At 37.8% G+C, this 21,933-nt stretch overlaps 2 protein-coding genes and 1 pseudogene across 2 annotated transcripts; all 3 read right to left on the bottom strand.

Annotated features, from left to right (window-relative positions):
• Positions 1-382: 382 nt before the first annotated feature.
• LOC119538683 (olfactory receptor 51G1-like) lies at positions 383-1,344 on the bottom strand. The gene is given in 2 exon segments (XM_037841822.1): positions 383-510; positions 513-1,344. Coding segments are annotated over 2 exon segments (960 nt in total).
• Positions 1,345-8,555: 7,211 nt separating this feature from the next.
• Positions 8,556-9,441, bottom strand: LOC119538020 (annotated as a pseudogene).
• Positions 9,442-16,404: 6,963 nt separating this feature from the next.
• LOC119538052 (olfactory receptor 51A7-like) lies at positions 16,405-17,178 on the bottom strand. Its single transcript, XM_037840768.1, has one exon. It carries the CDS (start codon positions 17,176-17,178, stop codon positions 16,405-16,407), a length of 774 nt encoding a protein of 257 aa, XP_037696696.1.
• Between the last annotated feature and the right edge of the window lie 4,755 nt (positions 17,179-21,933).

Here is a 21,933-nt window from a genome sequence, read left to right as displayed (position 1 = left end):
ATTATAAAGTTAAATCATAGATACAATTCCACTGCCCAGAGGAATGAAAGATGAAATTTTTGTACTTTTGGATACTTTCAAATTGTATCCAGTTAATATTTATTGCAATTTTATATTTGTCAGGCACTATGTTAAGAGTTTTACAAGAATTATCTCATTTAACATCCCTACAAAGAAGGTGCCATAGTTATTTTCAGGTTCATTCTGCAATTGAGGAAACTAAAGAACAAAGAGGTATCTCCAAGGTCACACAGCCAGTTTGTCTCAGAGCCAATTTCTTTTTTGCAGATAACTGGGAGTTAGTTTTTCTTTTTTCCACAGCATTACAAAAACCAAATGATCTATGGGCTTTATGCCCAAACCTTCCTCCCTATACCCTAAACTAATTCTGCCAGAAACACTTATGTGACCTTACAAACTCAAACTTCTTAACAATGCATTGGCGGATCTGCTTGGTTTTAATGCTGCAGACAATGGGGTTCATGAGGGGTGGCACCAGCAGATACACTAAGACATAAGGAGGTGTATGATGTGGGGCAGATGTTCACCAAAGCAGTGCACAAGAGACAAGCCAATCATGGGGATGTAGAAGAGGAGCACAGCACAGATATGGGAGACACAGGTGTTGAGGGCCCGAAGTCGCTCCCGGCGGGAGGCGATGTTCAGCACAGTGTGGAGGATAAGGGCATAGGACAGGAAGATGAGCAGGGAGTCCACACCCACCGTGCAGGCCACAACAAAGAGCCCATAGATGTGGCTGACAGTGATGCTGGAGCAGGCCAGCGTCACTATCTCCAGGTGCAGGCAATAGGCATGGGCCAGCACATGGAAGTGGCAGTACTGGAAGCACTTAAGAAGGAATGGCAGGGGGAGGATGAGGAGGGCACTTCTGAGCACCGAGCTCAGCCCCATCTTGACAATGCGTGCAGGTGTAAGGATGGTGGAGTAACACAGCGGGTTGCAGATGGCCACATAGCGGTTGATGGACATGGACAATAGAACTGAAGACTCCACCAGAGACAAGGTATGGATGAAGAATAGCTGAGTGAAGCAGGCAGGGATGCCAATCTCTCGGGCATCAAACCAGAAGATACCCAGAATGGTGGGCAGTGTGGAAAGGCAAAGACCCAAGTCTGTGTGGGCCAGCATGGCCAAGAAATAGTACATGGGTTCATGGAGGGTGGCATCGGTGTGGATGACATGGAGGATGGTAAGGTTCCCTACAATAACTGTCAAGTAGATGGAGCAGAAGGGAATAGAGATCCAGCCATGGAGATCTTCCAGACCTTGGAAGCCCGTCAGGAAGAAAGTAGCTTTTTGGAAGCTATTATTCAGGATTGTCATGGCTTTAAAATCTTTGGATTCACCAACCTGCAACATAGAATGAGATCCCTGAAGAGTGATGAAGCTGAATTCCCACTCACCTAAATGCCCCACGATCAGTGAGTGAGGAATGATCTGCAGATGGAATGGGAGAGAATCAGGGGACCTGATGTATTGGACTTTCCTAGAGGGTCTAGGAAGAGGATCCTTAGAGGAGATGGCTATAGCTCATGAATGCCATGTCAATTAGCCTTAGGGTGGTATGCACATCAGTGTTGGCCTCTCAGAGGTTTAATGAGGTCACCTCAAATGGCACTTCTTTCATGTGCTCCTTCCTGAAAAAAAATCTTCAGTTCAATCACTTAAAGCATATAGAATTTGTATCATATAATGGGGAACTGGTTCTGCAAATGATTTTGCATAATTGTTTGCTAGAAACAGGGGTACATGATGCCTCTCAAGTATGTTTGCAATTTGCTTGGGGATTGGGATATTGTGTATCATCCCACAGTGCCTAGCCTACAGTGAATGATGGAGGAATTCTCCAGCAAATTTCTGTTGCACTTCTTGACTTTATACCTTATGACTAGAGCAATGTCTCTCCTGTCTGTACATAAATGATTTTTGGTGGGAATAAATGGTGGTATGTGAATATGAAGCATGGAACTGGAGAATGTCTTAGAAGAAGTTGGGTCTTTGGAAAACAAATAATTGCAGAAAGAGGGCTTTGGGTCTTTACTCTGAGAAAGAGGAGGAGAGACATGTGTCTCCAACATCAGGACAGCTAACCTGGGACTAGATGTAGAGATGGGGATGCAGATGAGGTATGCATCAGGTCTGAAGCAGAAGGAACAAAGAAAAGCCTGAAGAGACAGGGAAAAGCCTTTGTTCTATAGCTTAGAATGAGGGCACTAAATCTGAAGACTCTCAGAGTGAAGTATGTCTCTGGGGCTTGGATAGGGAAGTACCCAGGCATAGTTCTATTCCTGTAACATCTTAACTGAGTTTTCCTTTTCTTCTGCCTCCAGAACTTTTGATTACAAGCTACTCTACGTTGAGTGCTATGTATATTAGCATAGTGTGACTAATATGTTGTTTATCACATGCATAAAAACCAACATTTAGTAGATATGTTTCTAAGTGACAAAGGTTTATTATCTCATTCAATTCTCCCAACAATTTTATGATATAGGTTCTATTCTTGAGAGCATATTAGAGTTGTGGCATAAAGAGGTGGAAGTGACCTAGGTGAGGCAACAGCAAGTAAGGCCTGGGGATGGAATTTAGACACTGAGAATATACTTTAAAGTCTACATTACTGGCTCTTACCCTTTATTTCCTATGACTACTTCACAGCATTTTAGCTTTTACAAAAATAAAAAAAATAATTTACAAAATCTGTGTGTTTCTACTTTGGACAGTCTGTGGATACCCACTTCCATTGTATGCATAACCTTAACATGGCCAAGATGGGTAGCAGTAGAGAGGAAACATCTTTTGGGAGCTTAGTTCAATTTAGGACATGCTACATGTAAGCTTAAGAACAAATTCCTGGGAAGAGTTTTGGAAAATATTATATTATATGGATCTTTGATTTGAATGAGGCCTTGACTTACAGAATATCTGTTAGGATCATGGAAAAAATTCCTAGCAGATACAATCTGGAAAGAGAAGGCAGTAGCTCAGTAGTTGATTCTGGGAACTCTTTTAAATGAAGGTACAACATGAAATTAGAACAAGAAAAGATAGAAGAGAGAAGAAATTATGATAAAAGGAGCATAAAATATTGATAAAGTCAAATCATCACTGTTGACCACAAAATAGAAGCAAAGTGATATAAGGGTCATTCAAAAGGCATTGCACTTATGATGGTGAGGTTATCATTGATTTTTTTGTTCAATTTCAATAGCATGAATGACAAGGACAGTGGTGGGCTTAAGTTATCAGTGGTGGAGAAATAAATAAAAAGTTTGTGTTCTATGTAATTTTTCAATAAGAAAATACAAGGATATTTTAAGGAAGTGTTGGGAAGTTGAAAGTACTTTCCAAAATGCTTCCTTTTTCTCAATAAACTAGAGGGACATTGCAGGGCTGAGCATAAAGAAAGGAGAAAAATGCATACCTAGCGTTTGCCACACATACTTCAAATAAAAACAAATAATAATAATTACTATAATAATAATAAACACTTTTGTTTTATTCCAAAAGAAAAAACATGAAAAAGATATAAACAGAGGTAGCTAGCAGAGAGGATGAAATGAAGGGTAGAAGTTGAGGCTTGGAGAGGAAATGCACCATGAAGCAAAAAGTAGATGCCATAGGATTTGAAATGTAGGCTGGCTGTGGGAAGCAAACACAATGCAAGCTCACTCTGAGTTTAAGAGTGGTGATTGAAAGAGAAAATAGAATGAACATAAGGAGGGGAAATGTTTACCTTTGTTGGGGAAATATTTACCTTTGTCAAGGAAAAGTTCAAAGAAGAGCTTATATATGCATGTGGCTTCAGCCAACAGATTCACAGTAAAGCTGGTTTCCATCCATTCTTACTCTGAGCCCTCTCTCAGAGTTTAAGAAAGAAGAAATATTTAGAGGTCATCTATTTCACCCGTGTGTCTCCACACAGGCAAAGGTCATTCTGCCTGCTTATTGAGAAGTTGTATCTAGAGTGTTCCATCCCAGCCTCTATCTTCCCTAACCACTTCCAGAAATATTCCTTGCATATTATGTTTTCAGTATGGGTAAGAGGTAAATGTGCAAAGTATGAGGTGGCAAAAAAAAGTAAAAGCAAGTTATGAACAGCCTAAGAGAAGGAATTGCTATAACACTAGAGCCTTGTAATCCTGGCACATACGTGGAACTTAATGAAATGTGCTGAATAAATGTTGAATAAATGCATGAATAGATAGATGAGAAAAGAGAAATGAGATACCATAGATTAAAGAAAATAATTTTTAGTGCAGTTTACATTTTCTTCTCAGTAGTACTCACCTCAAATTAATGGATTAAAGAGTTAGCAAATTAATCCACTAGACTACACCGAACATCTATTGATCCTCCTTTCAGCACTAATATATTGGGATAAAAGGATGGCATCCTAGGACCTATGGCAGAGACAGAGGACAGGTGAGCTAAGCAGAGATCCCCTTGGCACCCTGACTCCCACTGTCCCTTATTCCTCAGATAATTGCACATGAAGTCATTTACAATTATCAGCAGCTGTGTTGGTGAAGGTTTGCAAAATTCCTCCAAGAACAATCTTGATTTTTATTAATAAAGAGCTTGATCATTACAAAGCACTTTCAAATCCACTTTCATATTTAATTTTGATAATACATAAATCAAAGATAGGGAAGGTAGAGATTTCAATTCCCATTTTAAAGAGAAAAAAACTTATGTTCCATTAGGTGAAGTAGACTTTTGTACAGTCACATACGGTGATAAAGCCAAGACTAGAACTGCAGGTCTTTGATCCCCAGTCAATCTGCCACCCCAAACTGCCTTGACTAACTTGATGTGGGGATTTAGCAAATAGCTAAATCTGAGGGGTCAGTGTATGGTCCTGGTTCTTGGTGTCCCAGTTATCTCTGCATTCCTGGCTCTTTTCTATGTGATTCTGCTTGCAATACATACCTGATTACCAGCAGCTGGAGCAAAGGGGCTCAGAGAGCACACACCAGTCAGAACTCAGGTCACAGGGTAGCTCAGTCATATGAATATCCCCTGTTTAAAACACAGAGACTTTTTCAAGAGCCCAGCAGTATCTCCTCAGGGGCTCTGCTGACTGAGAATTCCCTGGGGGTCTTAAGGCTCTCAGCTGAGGATGGAGGCCATAAGAGGCTGAGAAACCCAAACACATGAGCAGGGGGGCCTGAAGCAAACAAGTATTAAGGCTGAAAATGCTATCATGTCTGTGGTCAAGGGATACCTAGAATCAAGCATTAGGATGCTTTTTGTTCAGTCTTGGATTTTATTTTCTGGCTTTAGTTATTTAATAAATGCAAAGGTTGTTCAGTATCAGGAACTCCTTCAGCATATATGTTATTGTATGGTTGTATGAGTATGGAGAAAAATATAACAAGGTTCTAGAAGGGTTCCCAACCAGGGGCTATATAAAACCCCCTTTCCAAAGGCCTGGGCAAGCTACTGGCATTGAGTGCCAGGGTCAGTAAACATCCTGCACTACACAGAACATCCCCACCTGGCACTGTCCTGCCTCAATATGATAGTGCACTACTTGAGAAACACTGTTCCCTGATAACACTAGTTGATTGAGGGATAGAGTGATTTCCTCATGTCTGGAAGGTAGACTGAGGAAGAAGAAAGGAAGAGCCAAGAAACAAAAGGTGGGGGGAGTTCACTTTAATAAAGAATATTAACACATGGATGCATTTGTGTTAAAGGGCATAAAAGTGATAAATGCATGTATATGTGAATAAATTAATAAAATATATTAAAATTATATATGAGAACTGAAAATATGCAACTCTTCTAAAATGGGGAGACAAGGGTATTTATAGGCTGAGGATGATTAGCTATTATCAGGGAGATTTAAGACATAAGAAAAATATAGAAGGTGCAGCAAGGTCTCTGAAGAGACAAGAAGATATGGAATTTACTTTTTAGATGATTGGATTAAGTTTTAGAAGAGAGGAGTATTTGTATTAGGAAGAGGAATGGGATAAGTTGGAAGAATAGATATGGAAGGCTTTAGGGAAGGTGGAAGTAAAGTGTGGGAGTAGTTCATGTTTGATTGCCTTTAAAAGAGGAAACATGAGGCTATTGAGTGGAGTCTGAGGACTAAGAAACTTGATAAATGCTTTATGTGGTCCCTGAGAGGAATGGATGTGGGAGATGAACAGGAATGCAAAATAGTAATAGAATTCCAAGTCATATTTGATGATCAGTTGAGATAGTAGTTATTGTGGTACCAATCTGAAAAACCCTATGATTGTCTCCATCAATGCTCAGCAGCAAGAACGAAGGGGTATATAAATGGAGGTCTATACTGATCCATGATTTGCAGTTCATGAAACTGATCATAAAACTAAGAAAACAGGAATTCTGTCCTGTGGTAGATTAAAGGCAGCCCCAAACTATTTTTTACTTACCCTATCAAGAAGTGGAATTCATTTATCCTTCCTTTGAATCTGAGCTGGCCCCATGAGTGTTTATTCAATAGATGCAGTGGAAGTGACCATGCACCTGTTTCTGTCACAGCTTTTAAGAGTACTGGAAGCTTCTTTCTGTTCCTGCTTCTTGGAAAACTTCTTCTTGGAATATTTCTTCTTGGAATCCAGCCATCATACTCTTAGAAGCCCAAGCCACATGGAGTGGTCACATATAGGATCTTAGCGAGGCTCAAAGCTGACAATGAGCATTGACTACCAGCTACAAGTGCGCAGTCTTGAAAGTGGTTCCACCTGCCCCAGTGAAGATGCCCAGCTGGAGCGATGTGGAGCTGAGTCCTGTTGTTGTTTTAAACCACTAAGTTCTGCAGTGGTTTGTTGTGGAACTATAGGTAGCTAGAACATGATCTCTAGTCAAGAAATTGCATCTTCCTTGCAGTTGGTTTATTCTCAGCTTGAGTAGAGCCTCAGAGTCACTTTCCCAATGTCTGAAACCTCTTAGCTATACTTACTACTCTCCTTAATCAAAATAAACATCAATTATGATCATCTCATTATCCACTCAAGGTCTTTATTAAGTATATTTATTCATGGCAGTAAGAATAAGTATTAAAAAGAAAAATATACAGCCTTGCTTAGGATCTAAGGAAGACAAATTGGCATTGAAGCTTGAGTTGGCCACACAAAAGAAAAACTAAATAGAGACATGGAAGAGACACATAAATGAAATTTTCTATAATGTAAGTTGTACAACTTTCTAATAGAGTTAGGGAAAGCTGGAATTGCTAGTGTGGAACATTATGAGGGGGAAATGAAGAAGTATTAGAAGAAACTAATAAAATGAGTAAGTATTACAAATTGGTTAAGTCACAAAGCTCACCATATATATATATACACACACCATATAGAATATATATATACACACTATATGGAGTGTGTATATATATATACATTCCCATTTTTTGTGCTAAGTGCTCATTCATTTGTTCAAAATTATTTGCATGTTTATTATGGACCACTCATTATGCTAGTGGTTGTATGAAGCAGTGATGAAGACAGAGTCACTGATCTCCTGATGCTCAAATTCTAGCAGAAAATGATTATATAAGGTATTCTCAAACATAAGATATGTCTACACAAATTAGACCTATGGTTACAAAGAAATATAGGATATATAAGTTGACTAATAAAGAAAACAAATAAACTGACAAAAAAGTTAAAACATCTACCTAGGCTGGATGGTGAGAGAAGGCTTCAAAGTAAAAGTGTGATCTTATCTGGATAAAGAATTGTTAGGGAAAAATAATTGGTAAAATCTTCACTAATCTTTTAAATCATAAAAATGATGCTTCTTAGATAAATAGTTGGAATTTACTAAGAAGTAGGGGTAAGGTACATATGGAAAAAATTTTAAAAAGTAGTTGCCAGAGACAAGTATGTGCAAATGAGAAATTTGTGCTTCTTCAAAGACCTCTAAAATAAATAATATAGGATCATTGTAAGTTTTTTTTTTTAAGTAGCTTTGGTAATGTCGTTGATTCACATAATCACAGATTAACAGTATTTACAGTTTAATCTATATGATAATTATTCTGTTTGTAGATGAATTTTTAAATTGGTGAGTATGTGCAGGGGACTTTGGGATCCTGAAATTAGGCAGATAAACCACTATATCTTTATGAACATTCAGAAAAAGAAGAATTATTTATCCTTTTTTCTTAATATTCTCTTATTTGCTAGAAAAGTGAAAGAAAGAATGGCAATTATTTTTAAGATGGTCACTGATATAGGATTTTTCTCCTATAATTTTCCTTATACATTAATGCAGGAAGAAGAATCTGACAGTCCTCATTTAAGGCTCAAATTTTATAAATGCAAGATCTCAGGATGAGAATGCTGAAGTAATTTTATCAGGATCTCAGGGGGTACTAAGGGTACTTAGTGTACTAAGTATCAAAGGCATTTATTCCATGTGCTCAATCTGATTATAGAACCCAAAAACATTCTAATATATCATGTTTTTTACCAGCTAAACTGAAAAATGTGTTCCCTTTCTCATCCCCCTGATTAATATCTTTTGGGACAAAGCTTCCCCACAACCATTTCTCAAATTTGATGGGTCTTCACACAGTACACGATGGGATTCATCAGGGGTGGCACCAATAGGAAAAGATCTGCCATGAGGATGTGGATCATAGGAGACAAGTTCCTAGCAAAATGGTGGAGCATCGCTGCACTCAGCATGGGCACAAAGAAGATAAGGACAGCACAGATGTGAGAGAGGCAAGTGTTGAGGGCCTTGAACTGCTCCCTGTGGGTTGCAATGCCAAGTACTATCTTTAAGATCATCATGTAGGAGAAAGTAATAAACACCAAATCCAGCATGGTAGAAAGGGCAGCACGGAGTCCATAGACAACATTGACTCTGTTGTCAGAGCATGCCAGCTTCATGACATCCTGGTGGAGACAGTAGGAGTGTGAGAGCAGGTTTTGATGGCAGTATCTTAGCCGTTGCAAGAGAAATGGCAGTGGAAGGATCAAAAGAACATTTTTGGAAATCAGTATGACCCATTTTGATAACTCGGGAGCTGGTTAAGATCGTGCTGTATCTCAGAGGATTGCAGATAGCTACATACCGATCAAATGCCATTACGGAAAGCACAGAGGCCTCAGTGACTGTGAACAGGTGGATGAAGAACTCCTGAGCAAAGCATGCAGCTGCATGGATTTCATGGACAACAAACAGGAATAGTCCCAAAGTGGTGGGTAAGGAAGAGAGGGACAACCCTAGGTCAGAGAGGAAATAGTACATGGGTTCTTGGAGGCTTGGCTCTGTTTTGATAAAGAAGAGGATGGTACAATTACCGAGGAGTGAAAGAAAGTACATGGAAGAGAAAGGAAAGGATATCCAAATGTGACTCTTCTCCAGCCCAGGGATCCCAATAAGGAAGAATCTCAGAGCTTCAATGTTTGTGTTGTTAAAAGGAGACATTACAAAGAGGAAGATATTTGACCATTTGGTTAACTCAGTGCAGTAGCAAATTCTCTAAAGAAGCTATGGCAGAAGTCCCTTTCTGGTACAATGTGGGTCATTGATACTAAAAGGACCAGCAGAGCCTTCTTATGGTCAGTAGTCTATGTTTCTACTGTCAGTTCAGGCTGCAAGAAAGGCCAAACACAGAAACAAATTAGACAAATAAGACTTGCTTCCTCATCTGGACATTTGTTAATCAACTCAGGCTGCCCATTTAACAGTTCCAGACAATTCTTTAACCACATCCAACCACCTATGACCTAATCTCATAAAACCTGGTTTTCAACTTTATGGCTCTCTCATGTCAGTTTTATAAAGGCTTTGTAGGCAAAAGAAATAAAATCTTGAAGGGAAAGGTAAATTTTAGTGTGGATTAGGGGTAAGATCCATACATTACTTCCTATCTATATTCAGATCTACATATTATGTAATAGGATGAACATCTGAAGTAATGGAAAAACTGGAAGTTCATAATTATATGGTCTCCCAGTTAAAAGGAAACTTTAGAAAATACATAGTCTTACCTCATGCCTATACAGAAAACACTCAAAATCTTCCTGAATTGGTCATCAGCTAACAATGCTAACTTATACCCAGAAATAGTATAACTAAACTTTCTACTTCATGGTTGCATATTGTTTTTCTTCCTTTAATTAAGTCAAGAGATGCTTCTAAAACTACATATATTCTTCTATCTGCAGGCACAGAATCAAGTCTTTCTTACACAAAATAGCTTCTCTGTCATTTCCCAAATTAAACTTGATTGATGTCTGTCTTCTTCCTCTAGTATATAAGGATGAGATTCATGGTTGTACTATTCACTAACTTCATTTCCAGTGCCTAGCATGGTAACTGGAATTTAGTTGTCATACTAGCTGCTATTTTGTTGGATTTTGCTCTTCTTCTCAAGCTCTACCTATGTGAGTGCTCCAGAGCACTGTCCTAGGTTCTCTTGGGGACCTAGCAGATGGGGAAGGCCGAGGCTGCAGATAAAGACAGGCTGACTACCATTTGATGAGTTTATCCATCTTCTGAAATGCCTTATCTGAGCAATAGAACTTGCTTTTCCAACTGTGCTAACTACAGCTAAAATGATCTCATGTCAATAGACTGTGGCCATTTGTGTTTTCATATTTGTCTCACTACTGTCTTGAAAACCATATTGTTTTTTAGAAGTAGTCACTATTGAAAATTAATTTAAAAATACTGGGCAAGCATCCATAAGTGTAATTATTTTATTATGTATGTTACTACTTTAACTTTTAGACAGTAATATAGCAGATACTCTACTCAGTGATTTACATAGATTATCTCATTTATGTTCTTATGCTGTTATTATTTTATCCATTTTATAGATAAGAAAACAAAATCCTAGAGTAATACAATAACTTTTTGAAGGCCACTTATCTGCCTACAAGGACACATAAAAAAAGAGGAACCATGTAATATGTGAGGTATATCAGTTTTACATCTGTAAAACTTCCCCGGACACACAACACACCAACATATACACTTTACCTCTCTTTGGAAGTTCTTCAGGATTTTCAATCTTCATGGACATCTTCTGTTCTACCTTAGTTTTAACATTTATTCCAATTCATCCGGATTCAAACAGATAGAAGATGGAATGCAAATTATGCCAGATATTCTGAGAGAGCAGAATCACATCTTATCTACTTTGTGATGATTTCTTTTTGTGAAATGTTATACTTCACTCTGCATTCAATAGTAAGAAAGTGATTAGGAGCAGGGAGTATACAGAATTCTTTAGACTCCTCTTTCCTGCTTGTGAGCACTGTCTTATGAAGCCCAGAGAGCCCTTGGGGATGCTTATAAATAAGTTCTATTTGGAGAATAACACCATACTTCATGGAAAATCCTCTAAGAGGTTGACTCAAAGGACACAGATATAGGAATGAACTCATAATGCAGAGTCAGACTGAGGAATTGGAATCTGATCAGCACATGGGGACATATTCAGACTCACAGCCATTCAACAACTCTTGCTCCTGGCTTGGTGTTTTTGTTAGCTGTGATGAGCCAGCACATTCACTGGCAATTCCATTAGCAGTGTTGAGTCCCAAGTTCTAAAAGAAATCAGATTATCAGCATTGATACTAATTTACTTCCAACTTGAAATTATGCTCCATTGTTCATATGTTTATTGGCCATTTGTGATTCCTCTTTTGGAAGCATCTAAGTCTTTTGACCATTCTACTTTTGGAGTATCTGTCTTTTCCACACTAACAGTAGTTCTTTATATTTAGTGGATAAGCCCTTTGTAATCTACTGAATATATATTCTTTTACTTTGTCATTTGCTACTTTAGACTCCTAATCAATCCCATTTATTAAATCAACGGAATCAGCCATGCCAGGCTGTGTAGATTTGTATACTTGGTTTATAGGCAGGGGATTCTCTTTGGGACAACCACCACATGTAGCTACCTATTCTTGCAGTATAAGCCATTTCTAATTTATTTAATCTAATAATCTTATGATCTAATTAGATGTGAAAACTACAGAGAGACAAATTCCCCATGGCTTTGCACTTTTCATCTCTAATCCTGTTACCATCTCCCCCTTCCTCTCCTACGCAATTATATAAGATTATATAAGTAGGAATGGGATAAATGACTTTTTTCACAATATTGTAACCTTCTCAAAGTGAAGGGAAAGTGCAGCACCAGGAGAAGGCTCTTAAGGGAAAAATATCACTCCTATTTGGGCCATCCTACAGTATTAAGGATGAGACTGTATCTCAGAGTGTTGTGAATGACTAGTAAGCTGTCAAAGGGCATGATCATGGGCACTGAAGATGTCAGGGCAGTGAATACATGGATGAAGAATGCCTTGGTAAAGCACACATTGGCAGAAATTCTAGAAGAATTGGATAAAAAGATTCTGAGTATGGTAGAAAGGGAGGATAAGGACAAGCCCAGGTCAAGCAGGGCCAACATGGAAAGGTGATAGTACATGGGCTCATGTAGGGAGGGCTCTGACTTGATGAAAAAAAGGTTGGTGCAGTTTCCAAGTATGGCAACAAAGTACATGATACAGCTAGGGACAGAGATCCAGATATGTGCATATTCTAGTCCTGACAACTGAATCAAGAAGAAGATAGAGATTTCATCATGTAATCTGTTGATGTTGTATTCAAAGGACTCTGCAATGAAACACAGAAATGTTTTGGTTGGTAAAGTATGAATATCTGGAAATTAATTAGGAAAACAGCAGTTGTTGAAGGTCCTAGCTTCTTCCAGATCTCTTTTCACAGAGCAAACCATTGGTGTGGCTATCATGCAGAGAAGAGAATGCTTGGAAAATCATTTTTGTCATGTCTTTCCTATAGAGAAACTAGATTTGCATTTTGCATGCAGATATACACCTGAATTTATTTTCCTTGTAAAATGTTAGTAATCCCTAATCCATTAACCTGGAGTTCTCTACTATCTCAGGATCATCTTGCTATTATATCCTAAATAAGGTGTCGTATGGACTACATGATTTCAAGAGTGATGCTACATGAAGACAAAGAGATTTCTCAGACAACTTCATCCTCAGTTTTGGATCTCTGAAATATGTGTGGTCTTCTCAGAACTCAGCTGCCATTAAACATGTCCCCAGCAGTCCGGACACTGTTAGTTATAAAGACATCCTTGCAATAGCTCCACTACTTTCAAATAACGTATATATTTGTAAGGGCTCTCAGTATAGAGATTACCAAGAGAAGCTGTTTTGATTTTGTTTCCTGGATGGAATTTATCACTAGCTAGTGTAGTATTTACTGGAGAATAATGTACCAGACATGATTAGTATCACAACTTAGGAAAATCTGAATTGTGTTAAAGGCTGAGCCCCCCCAAAATAGAAGTCTATTTACACAGTCTTTTAAATGAACAGTCTGACAAAAAAAAAAAAAAGAGAGAGAGAGAGAATTAAAGCTGAAACTAACTAGATGAGGACATCTGGGTACTTCTCAGAGAATGTTTACTTATCAGAGAATGGATAATTTGGAGGACACTTTGGAGACAAGAATCTCAGCATGAAAACCCAGGAAGTCATTTAATTTGTTTGCCACCAAAGGCGCCTCCTGATAGACAAGGTCTTGTTTCTTCTCCAGTCACCTTTCTTGGGGGCACAAACCTCTCAGGGGATCACAGATGGACTGGATCTGCTCTGAGGATAAGAATGAACATGAGATGATATAATGAATCCACAGAAATAGCTAATACCAAGGAAATGAAATAAACATCTAGTTCCTGGTAAGAAACTGCCTTGATTTGAGAGCATTCCATAATAATCCAATATGGGAGAGAGATGGCAAATCCTGTGCTGATGCTATGGAACCTCTACTGGTTAGCAGGGCAGAGTCAAAGCAGAGGTGTTGTGAGTCGAGTCTGCATTCAAGGAGGTGATGCGGGACAAATGCCCTAGAACATATAATTTTAGTGTAGACTTTCCTCCTAAACCCTGGATATATCCTTCAGATACTTCTGGACATTACTAACAAAATATTCCTTAAAACCAACTAGTGCAGAGACTCCATTCTCTCCGTCCCCAAATCTGCCCTTTTCCAACAAGTCCTCTCACAATAATATATCTTCATGCTTAAAATTTTACAAGACACAACTCTAAGTGTTTTTAATCTCTTCTGATCAACATTTTGCACAACATAATAGTCAATATTTTTTTAGTATTTTAATTATGCAACACTGATTTTTCTTCATTACTAGACCACCATTTTGAATCCATAAATATTTTGAATAATAGCAAGTACTGTTGTTATCTCCATTTTACTGAGGAAGAAAATGTTTTTCAGAGAGGTCAAGTAGTCAGTTCCAGGTCACATGGATTATGTGGTAGAGATAGGGTAGGAACTCAGGAAAATCAGAGTCCCACAAAATTAACATATTTCATGTAATCAAGACAGCCAATCAATATCTGAAGAGTTATGGATTGCCTGACTGGCTGAAATTGTGTATTCATTTCTGCATTCTAAACTGCCTACCAGTTAACTAGGAGGGGGTAATATGGAGCACTTAACTCTATAGTTGTGTTCTTTTGAGATAAGAAGATAACATAGTATAGGGACACTGAGGAAAATGCTCTTAGAGTAGAGGAAAAAACAAAAACAAAAACAACTCATGTTGATCAATTATAGTCTTTGGATGGGTGTTAATATTGAGTTGACTAAGGAAAAGGAACATGAAGAAGTTTTACCATACCTTTTTGCCCCAACTTTTACAAATTCTGTGATGAGTGATTTTTTTAAATTCCATATGGGCTTTGGTTTGTACCTCCCTTCACTATATTGTTAAGAATTCCCTCCTTTCCACTCTTACTTTCTCTAGGTCCTTCCAATGAGATAGCAGCATGCATCTGTGTATTTTTGCTTTTGTTGTTGTCATTGTTGTTTGTGGTGGTTACTACAGTGATGCTATGTATCCATTGGCTTAATGTCCAGCTCTGGGGAATGAGTTCATTTGTACCACAGCAATATAAATTAAGATAAAACTAAAACATGGCAGGTAGTTCATCTGGGCCAAACAATTATCAGGAACAAAGAAAAAAATATAAAATTCATATTGATAATAAAAGCAGGGAGATGTGGAGCAACTGGAACTCTTACAATTTTCTGGAGGGAGTGTAAATGGGTATAACTATGGTGAAAAACTATATAGCATTATCTGTCAGAGCTAAGTATATGTTTACTCTACGACCACCAAATCCCAGTTCTAGAGAAATTACCTTACTTTTAAAAATTGTAACACTGTCTAAGAATGTTCATTGGAATTTTGCCCATAACAGCTAGAAACTGGAAACAACCCCAATATCCACCAATAGGAGAATGAGTTAAATATACTTTGGTATATTGACCTATGATTCTCCTGATCTTCAAGATTTTAAAATCTTCTCAGTGATTTTAATTCCTTGGGAAAGATTAATCAGTCATTTAGAGGAGCCCTTGCATGGCTCTGGTACATGCGCTGTTCAGTGAAAATGTCATATACCTAGGTACCTGTATGTTCTTCATCATAGCACTCTAAAGATGACAATATTTCCAAGAGGATTCAAGATCATTATTAAGTATTTCAGTTCTGAATTCCCTCATGTAATAAAATGTTATATGGGTTTTCTAAGGATTCCCAATAAAATTCCTACAGGCTTCTACGTAAGTTGATTTCTTATGTATCCCTTATTTTTCTTAACTACTGTTCTTTATATGATTCCTTCTCAGTGATGTCATTGTGCCATTTTTGACAGTTCTAACAGACTATTACTGGTTTTGTTTTCTTTTGATTTATTTAATTGTTTTGTTTTGTTTATTCTTGTCAAATATCATTTCTCTAGCTCTTCTGGGAAGGAAATACACTTCTTTTGAGTATTCCAATAACAGTGATTGGTTTAGTGGTGTAGGGATTGGACATGAGCAAGTTTTGCCAGTCACATTAAGTTCACATCGATGGGTATTATGATCCACTATGATTTTAAGGACCTTAGGTGTTGCATTACTCAATCCTTAATATTTCCATGGAGATTCATGGTCATTACTAAGTAACTGTTCCTAATCCCTGGTGCAATAAAATGGCACCTATACTTCCTAAGGGCTCCTAATAAAAATTCCTACAGGTAATTGTGTTGGTTGATTTCTTATGTATTCTTTAATTATCCTTCTTCTTCAATACTGTTCTTGATCCTATTGCTTCTCACTGTTGTATTCAATTCCAATTCCTTCATTGTCATTCACAGTTCCTTACATTTATTCATAAATTGCCAACTGAGTTGGATTTTCACTGTAACTGAATTTTCCCATCAACCCTTTTTCTCACATAATTTCCCCAGGATCTGATTTCTAATCTGCTGATTCTTCACAGAGTACACAATGGGATTCATTAAGGGGGGAACCAGAAGGAAGATATTAGCAATAGTGATTATAATAATATGGAGAAACATTTTTGGCAAACTGATGGAGGACAGCCAAGGAGACAATAGGTACATAGAAGATGAGTACAGCACAGAAGTGGGAGGTGCAAATGTTGAGGACCTTGAGGCGACCTTTGTGTGAGGCAATGCCCAGAACAATTTTCAGTATCAGCATATAAGATACAGAAATGCACACTAATTCTAGCAAAGCTGTAAGAGCCACAAAAAATCCATAGATAATATTGACCCTGTTGTCAGAACAGGCCAGCTTCAGGACATCCTGGTGGAGGCAGTAGGAGTGCGATAAAAAGCTTTTCTTACAAAATTTCAGTCTCTTTATAATAAAGGGAAAAGGGAAGACCAAAAAAATACTTTTTACAGCAAATACAAGGCCAATTTTAGTGACTCTGGTGCTGGTAAGGATAGAGGTGTATTTCAAAGGGTTATAGACAGCTATAAAGCGATCAATGGACATGATGAGAAGTACTGATGACTCCATAGCTGAGAATCCATGAATGAAAAATTCTTGTGCAAAGCAAGCATCTGAGGAAATCCCTGTAGCATTGAATAAGAAGACTCTCAGCATGGTTGGAAGGGAGGAGATGGACAGTCCCAGGTTAGAAACTGACAGCATGGAGAGGAAATAACACATAGGCTCAAGCAGAGAGCTCTCTGTCTTTATGAAAAAGAGGATGGTGCAGCTCCCCAGGATGGCAAGGAGGTACATGAGGCAAATGGGGAGAGACAACCAACTGTGAGCTCTCTCCATCCCTGGAATCCCAATCAGGAAGAAGGTAGAGATTTCCACTTCTGAGTTGTTGAAGACTGGCATAGCAAGGATTGTAGGGAATCAGGATGGGGGTGTCAGAAAAGGCTTCCTGCAATGGCATAAACAAACTGGTTTAAATGTGTATATTTTAGTTATTTAGTAGGTGGTCTTGGAATTATAGCTACTTCCCTATAATAATTCTTAGGAGTAAAACAAAAAAAATTTTTTAAATATGGACAGTAATAATTCATTAAGGAAATGCAAATCAAAAACCGGTGTGATACCACTTTAAGTCCAAATGATTGGCTAAAATTCAAAGACAGACAATAACTGATTTTGGTAAGGATGTGGACAAACTGGATCCCTCACAGATTGTTGGTGAAACTTCAAATGGTACAGTCATTTTGGAAATAGAGCTACCATATGATCCAACATTTTCACTCATAGTTTTATACCCAAGAGAAATGAGAGCAGATGTGCTTGAAAAAAAATGTAGGCAAATGTTAAAATCAACATTATAGCCCAAACTTGGAAATAACTCAAATGCTCACTAACCAATGAATGGCTGAATAAAATGTTGTTTATCAATACAATTAAATATTACTTGATAATGAAAAGAAAGAAGTTCTATACAAATTAAAACATGGATGAATCTTGACATGATGCTAAATGAAATAAGCCAGAAACAGCAGAATGCATATTGCATGATCCCATTTATATAAAATTCTCCAAATAGGCAAATTCATATAGATAGAAGTAGATTAGTGGTTGCTGGGGGTGTGTGGAGGGGGAAAATGGAGAATAATTACTAATGGGTAGGGGATTTATCCTGAGGATGATGAAAATATTCTAAAATTTATACTGATAGTTGCACAATGCTGTTATTATATTTCAAATAAAACATTGAATTGTTCACTTTAAAGGGATGAATTTTAAGGTAGGCAAATGATATCTCAATAAGGTTTCATATATTTAAAAACTGTATCCTAAAATACTGACTTTTATGCTTTGCTTATATATCAGATTTACATTATGCAAATGGACATTTTGGTTGATAAAACCTTCCTGGAGCCCATGATATGCCATCCCCATAACTGGTAGTGCAGAGTAAATTAGTATGTGATTGCTACCTAGGACATTTTGAGTGAAATGACTGGCCCACTACTTTAGGGCCCTGGATGCGTACTTTGGGTATGAAATGTTGAATATGCCATAGGAAGGGCAGGGCCACAGGACTCTATTAGCAACAGGCCTTGGGTGGAAGAATGAAAAGCTATCAGCTGAAGGAGAGGCACAAGTCATATAAATAAAGTGGTAGTTAGAGGGACCAGTAGGAGTCCATGAAGACCTGTAAAGATGCCTGAAGAGACAGCCTAGCCTTACAATTTTCAAGATTTGGAAAGCTTGAAGCTATCTTATGACAAGGCCAGTCAAGTAAGAACTTCCCTGTTCTCCTGCATTCTAACCTATAAGGTTCAGATCAACAGCTGGAACAGGGGCAGGTGGTAAGGGAGATAGGGTTTTGAAGACAGACATGTTCCCTTCCCTACTGGGGAACGTGTTATTTGCAACCAACCTTAGCATGGGAAAGGGGAGGAAGCCTACTTTAGACTGAAGTTTGAAGCTTTTGACTGGATATTGTAATATTTCAATCATCCTTTTTTATTAAGTTAAAGTGAACTTAACACTTTCTAAGAATTTAATATCATGGTACCTGTCCCACGTTCAGTCAGAGTCAGGAAAAGAGCAGCTACCATTAAACAGTTAGGAAGTGACAGGAGGAGATAAAATGAACTTGAATTCTTTTTTTTGTTAAGCTCCATGATTCCTGCTTATTGTATAATCTTATTACAGAAGAATACGTTAAGGAGAGCAGGATGGAGATATGTAATTTTAGCTCTATAAATGTCAGATTTTTTAAGCCACTTAGGTTAAAAGGATTTGAGTTTACAGCAGAACCAAAATAGATATTTTTTATTTCTTTGATTCTATTTATATTTCAGGATGCTAAATATAGTGATTCCACAATCATTCTTAACCATGCCACAAATTGGGAACTTAAAATTCATACTCAGATTACAGAAAACCCCTTGTGATACAGTAAGCTATTAAAGAGTATTAGATCAAGAGTAATGTTGCTTTCAGGAAAGGAATCATTGAATTCCATTAAGAAAAGACTTATAATAGTGGTCACAATGTAATCCTGGCTAGAGAGAGGAGTTAATCACCACCATCGTCTCTTTCCATGCCCAATTCCCCACTTTGTGTTCCAGAAAACTTTCTAAAATTTCAATAATACTATGTTGTTTCAAGCCTCTTTGTTTTGCAAATGCTACATATGCAATGTGGGAAGCAGTTCACTTCCTCATCTGTCTTTATTCACTCTAAATTAGGTATCATCTTCTTTAGAAATTCTTCCCTGCAACAATCCATTAATACTCCAAAGTATTAAAGGGTACGTTACAAATAAATATAAACTTTAATCTTTGTGTTTTGCATTCACACCAACCCATGATCATTAGGGAAATTAATATTCTTGCATAAAGTGGCATCTACGTTGATTTCTTGTTAAGCTGCCTTGTTCTCTTTTCTTACATTCTCTTATTCTTTCATATGTTCCAAGGGTGTTATAGATTCCTTTTGTATATAATCATTGTAGAGTTTTCTGTTGTTGAATCTTTTTTTCTATACACACATATGCTCTCAAAATTTCTTTTCCTTTTTTTTTCCATACACACACACACATTCATATATATTTTGTCTGCATCTTTCTCTCCTCTATTTTTTCTTACAACTCTAGACTCACATTTCATAACCTGTAGTATAAGCACGTGGATTTCTGAGCTGCTATTCCTGTTGCCATTTTTCTTAAATTTTTGAGTTTTTTTTTTTTTTTTCCCTTGGGTTGAACTCCATCTCTCTAGGTTGAGTTTCTTGCCAAGTTTGGTTTCTTTCTCTAGGTTGCCTGTAAATAGTTTATTGATAATCATTTTCATAGAAATAAAATTTTAAAGTAAACAGAAATAATAAGATATCTGGTGGAGAATACAGGGGAATTTCTGGATGCAATTAGCAAACAGGAAGATAATAAAACTTTACAAGAAATTGAATGGCTATTACATTCAAGTTTGGAAAGCATTCACCTCTAATATCAAAGGAAGCCATATGTGTACACAGTTGGTACACAATGTCTTTATGTAGGTGCAAGATTTGTCTTATAATGTCAGTTTGTACATTCTATCTTCTCTTAAGAAAGCTCAGAAGGTCCTGTGATGGTCAAACTCCTTAAATGACATCCAAGTCCAGTCCTCTCCCTTGTCAGGCTATACACACTTCCAGCCTCGTAAGTGTTTTTATACCCCATGTCCTCTGTTTCTAAAAGGTAGATGGATTAACCTCTACACACTAAAGCTTCCTGCTCCCACACTATTATTTCAGAATATAATCTGAAATGAAGGGTGCAGCAGTCACTGGAAAGCAGTATTTTTTTCATGTAATAGTATGTACTTTTTTCCTTTAAGATAGAGGAACCTAGGACAGAATTTGACATTCCCAATGTTAAAAAAACCAGAGCAGCATCTGTTCCTGCTGCTTCAAGTGCCAGTTTTTATTTGTTTTTGTTTTCTTAGCCTGCATATCAAATGAATGGAAATTAACTCTCAAAATCTTGGTCAAAGATTGACAGTCCCTCAGTGCATGGTGTGTAACCATTGATAGTATTGCTCCTTTACTTCTTCCCTCTAGCTTCATTGTAACTCAGATAAGCAGATACCATTTTGATATTTCTGATTTACATTGACTGAATGAAAAGTTATAACTTAATCTAAGAGGCTTCGATCCTTAAATTAAATGCAATTGTATGAAATCTAGCCATATGTGATTTCTTAACAGCTGTGGACTTATAGATAACTTTTTGTTAGAATCATAACATTGTTTTCTTTCTTATCAAAAGAATAATGTAAAGCAAAGATTTAAACCGAAGCAGTACCATGCTGAGTTAGGACAGATTTTTGAGGCAGACTTTTCCACAGGTTGTTTTCTCAACAATGCTGCTTGAAGGTCAGTGGTCTTGCATATTAGCACCCAAGATCCAGGTCCAGGTTTCAGTCTTTTAATTTATTTTGGTGCTTAGCCTGTGATTCTGGCCTAGCACCTAGTTGTTTCCCAAGGGTTGGCAGGGCCATAGACATCCACCCATGCATTTAGAGGCATTATGGAACTTTTTAGAGGGTAATGTTACTAACATCCATCAAAGCACTGGGAAACCAAAGCCAAAGAGAAAACATGTAAATTTTTGCAAAGGAAGATGGCAGCTGAGAATGTCAGGAAACTTACCAGTCAGTGGGGAGGTGGTTAGACCCACATGTCAGAGTAAAGAAGAAATGGATGTGGGATGCAGTCATCAGACTTTCACTGATGTGCAAGCCCACCAATTTATTCTGACCCAAGGATACTAGTCCTGCCTCCTCAATGCTATCCCAGTGGTCTAGAAACCCCTGGGGATTCCAGTTCAGCAAGCTGGACTTGGAGGAAAAGGGAAAGCCCTGCAGATGAACCTGCAAAAGGGACTGGAGCCAAGAAAGTCATCCAGCCCCTTGTAAAGGGTAAGAACTAACCAAGGTGGAGAATGCCACCTAAGCCTCCTCCGCTTCCTCTGGTAGCATTATGTCTCCTCCATGATCTCAGAGGACCCTGTGAACAACGTTAGAGATTTCCACAATGTGTTATAACTGGGCCTCCATGTGTCTGCATCAT

The sequence above is a fragment of the Choloepus didactylus genome, chromosome 6 (genome assembly GCF_015220235.1).
Source record: "Choloepus didactylus isolate mChoDid1 chromosome 6, mChoDid1.pri, whole genome shotgun sequence".
Classification (NCBI taxonomy): Eukaryota; Metazoa; Chordata; class Mammalia; order Pilosa; family Megalonychidae; genus Choloepus; species Choloepus didactylus.
Note: the sequence above shows the minus strand (reverse complement) of the source record. Positions and strands in the feature narration are given on the sequence as shown.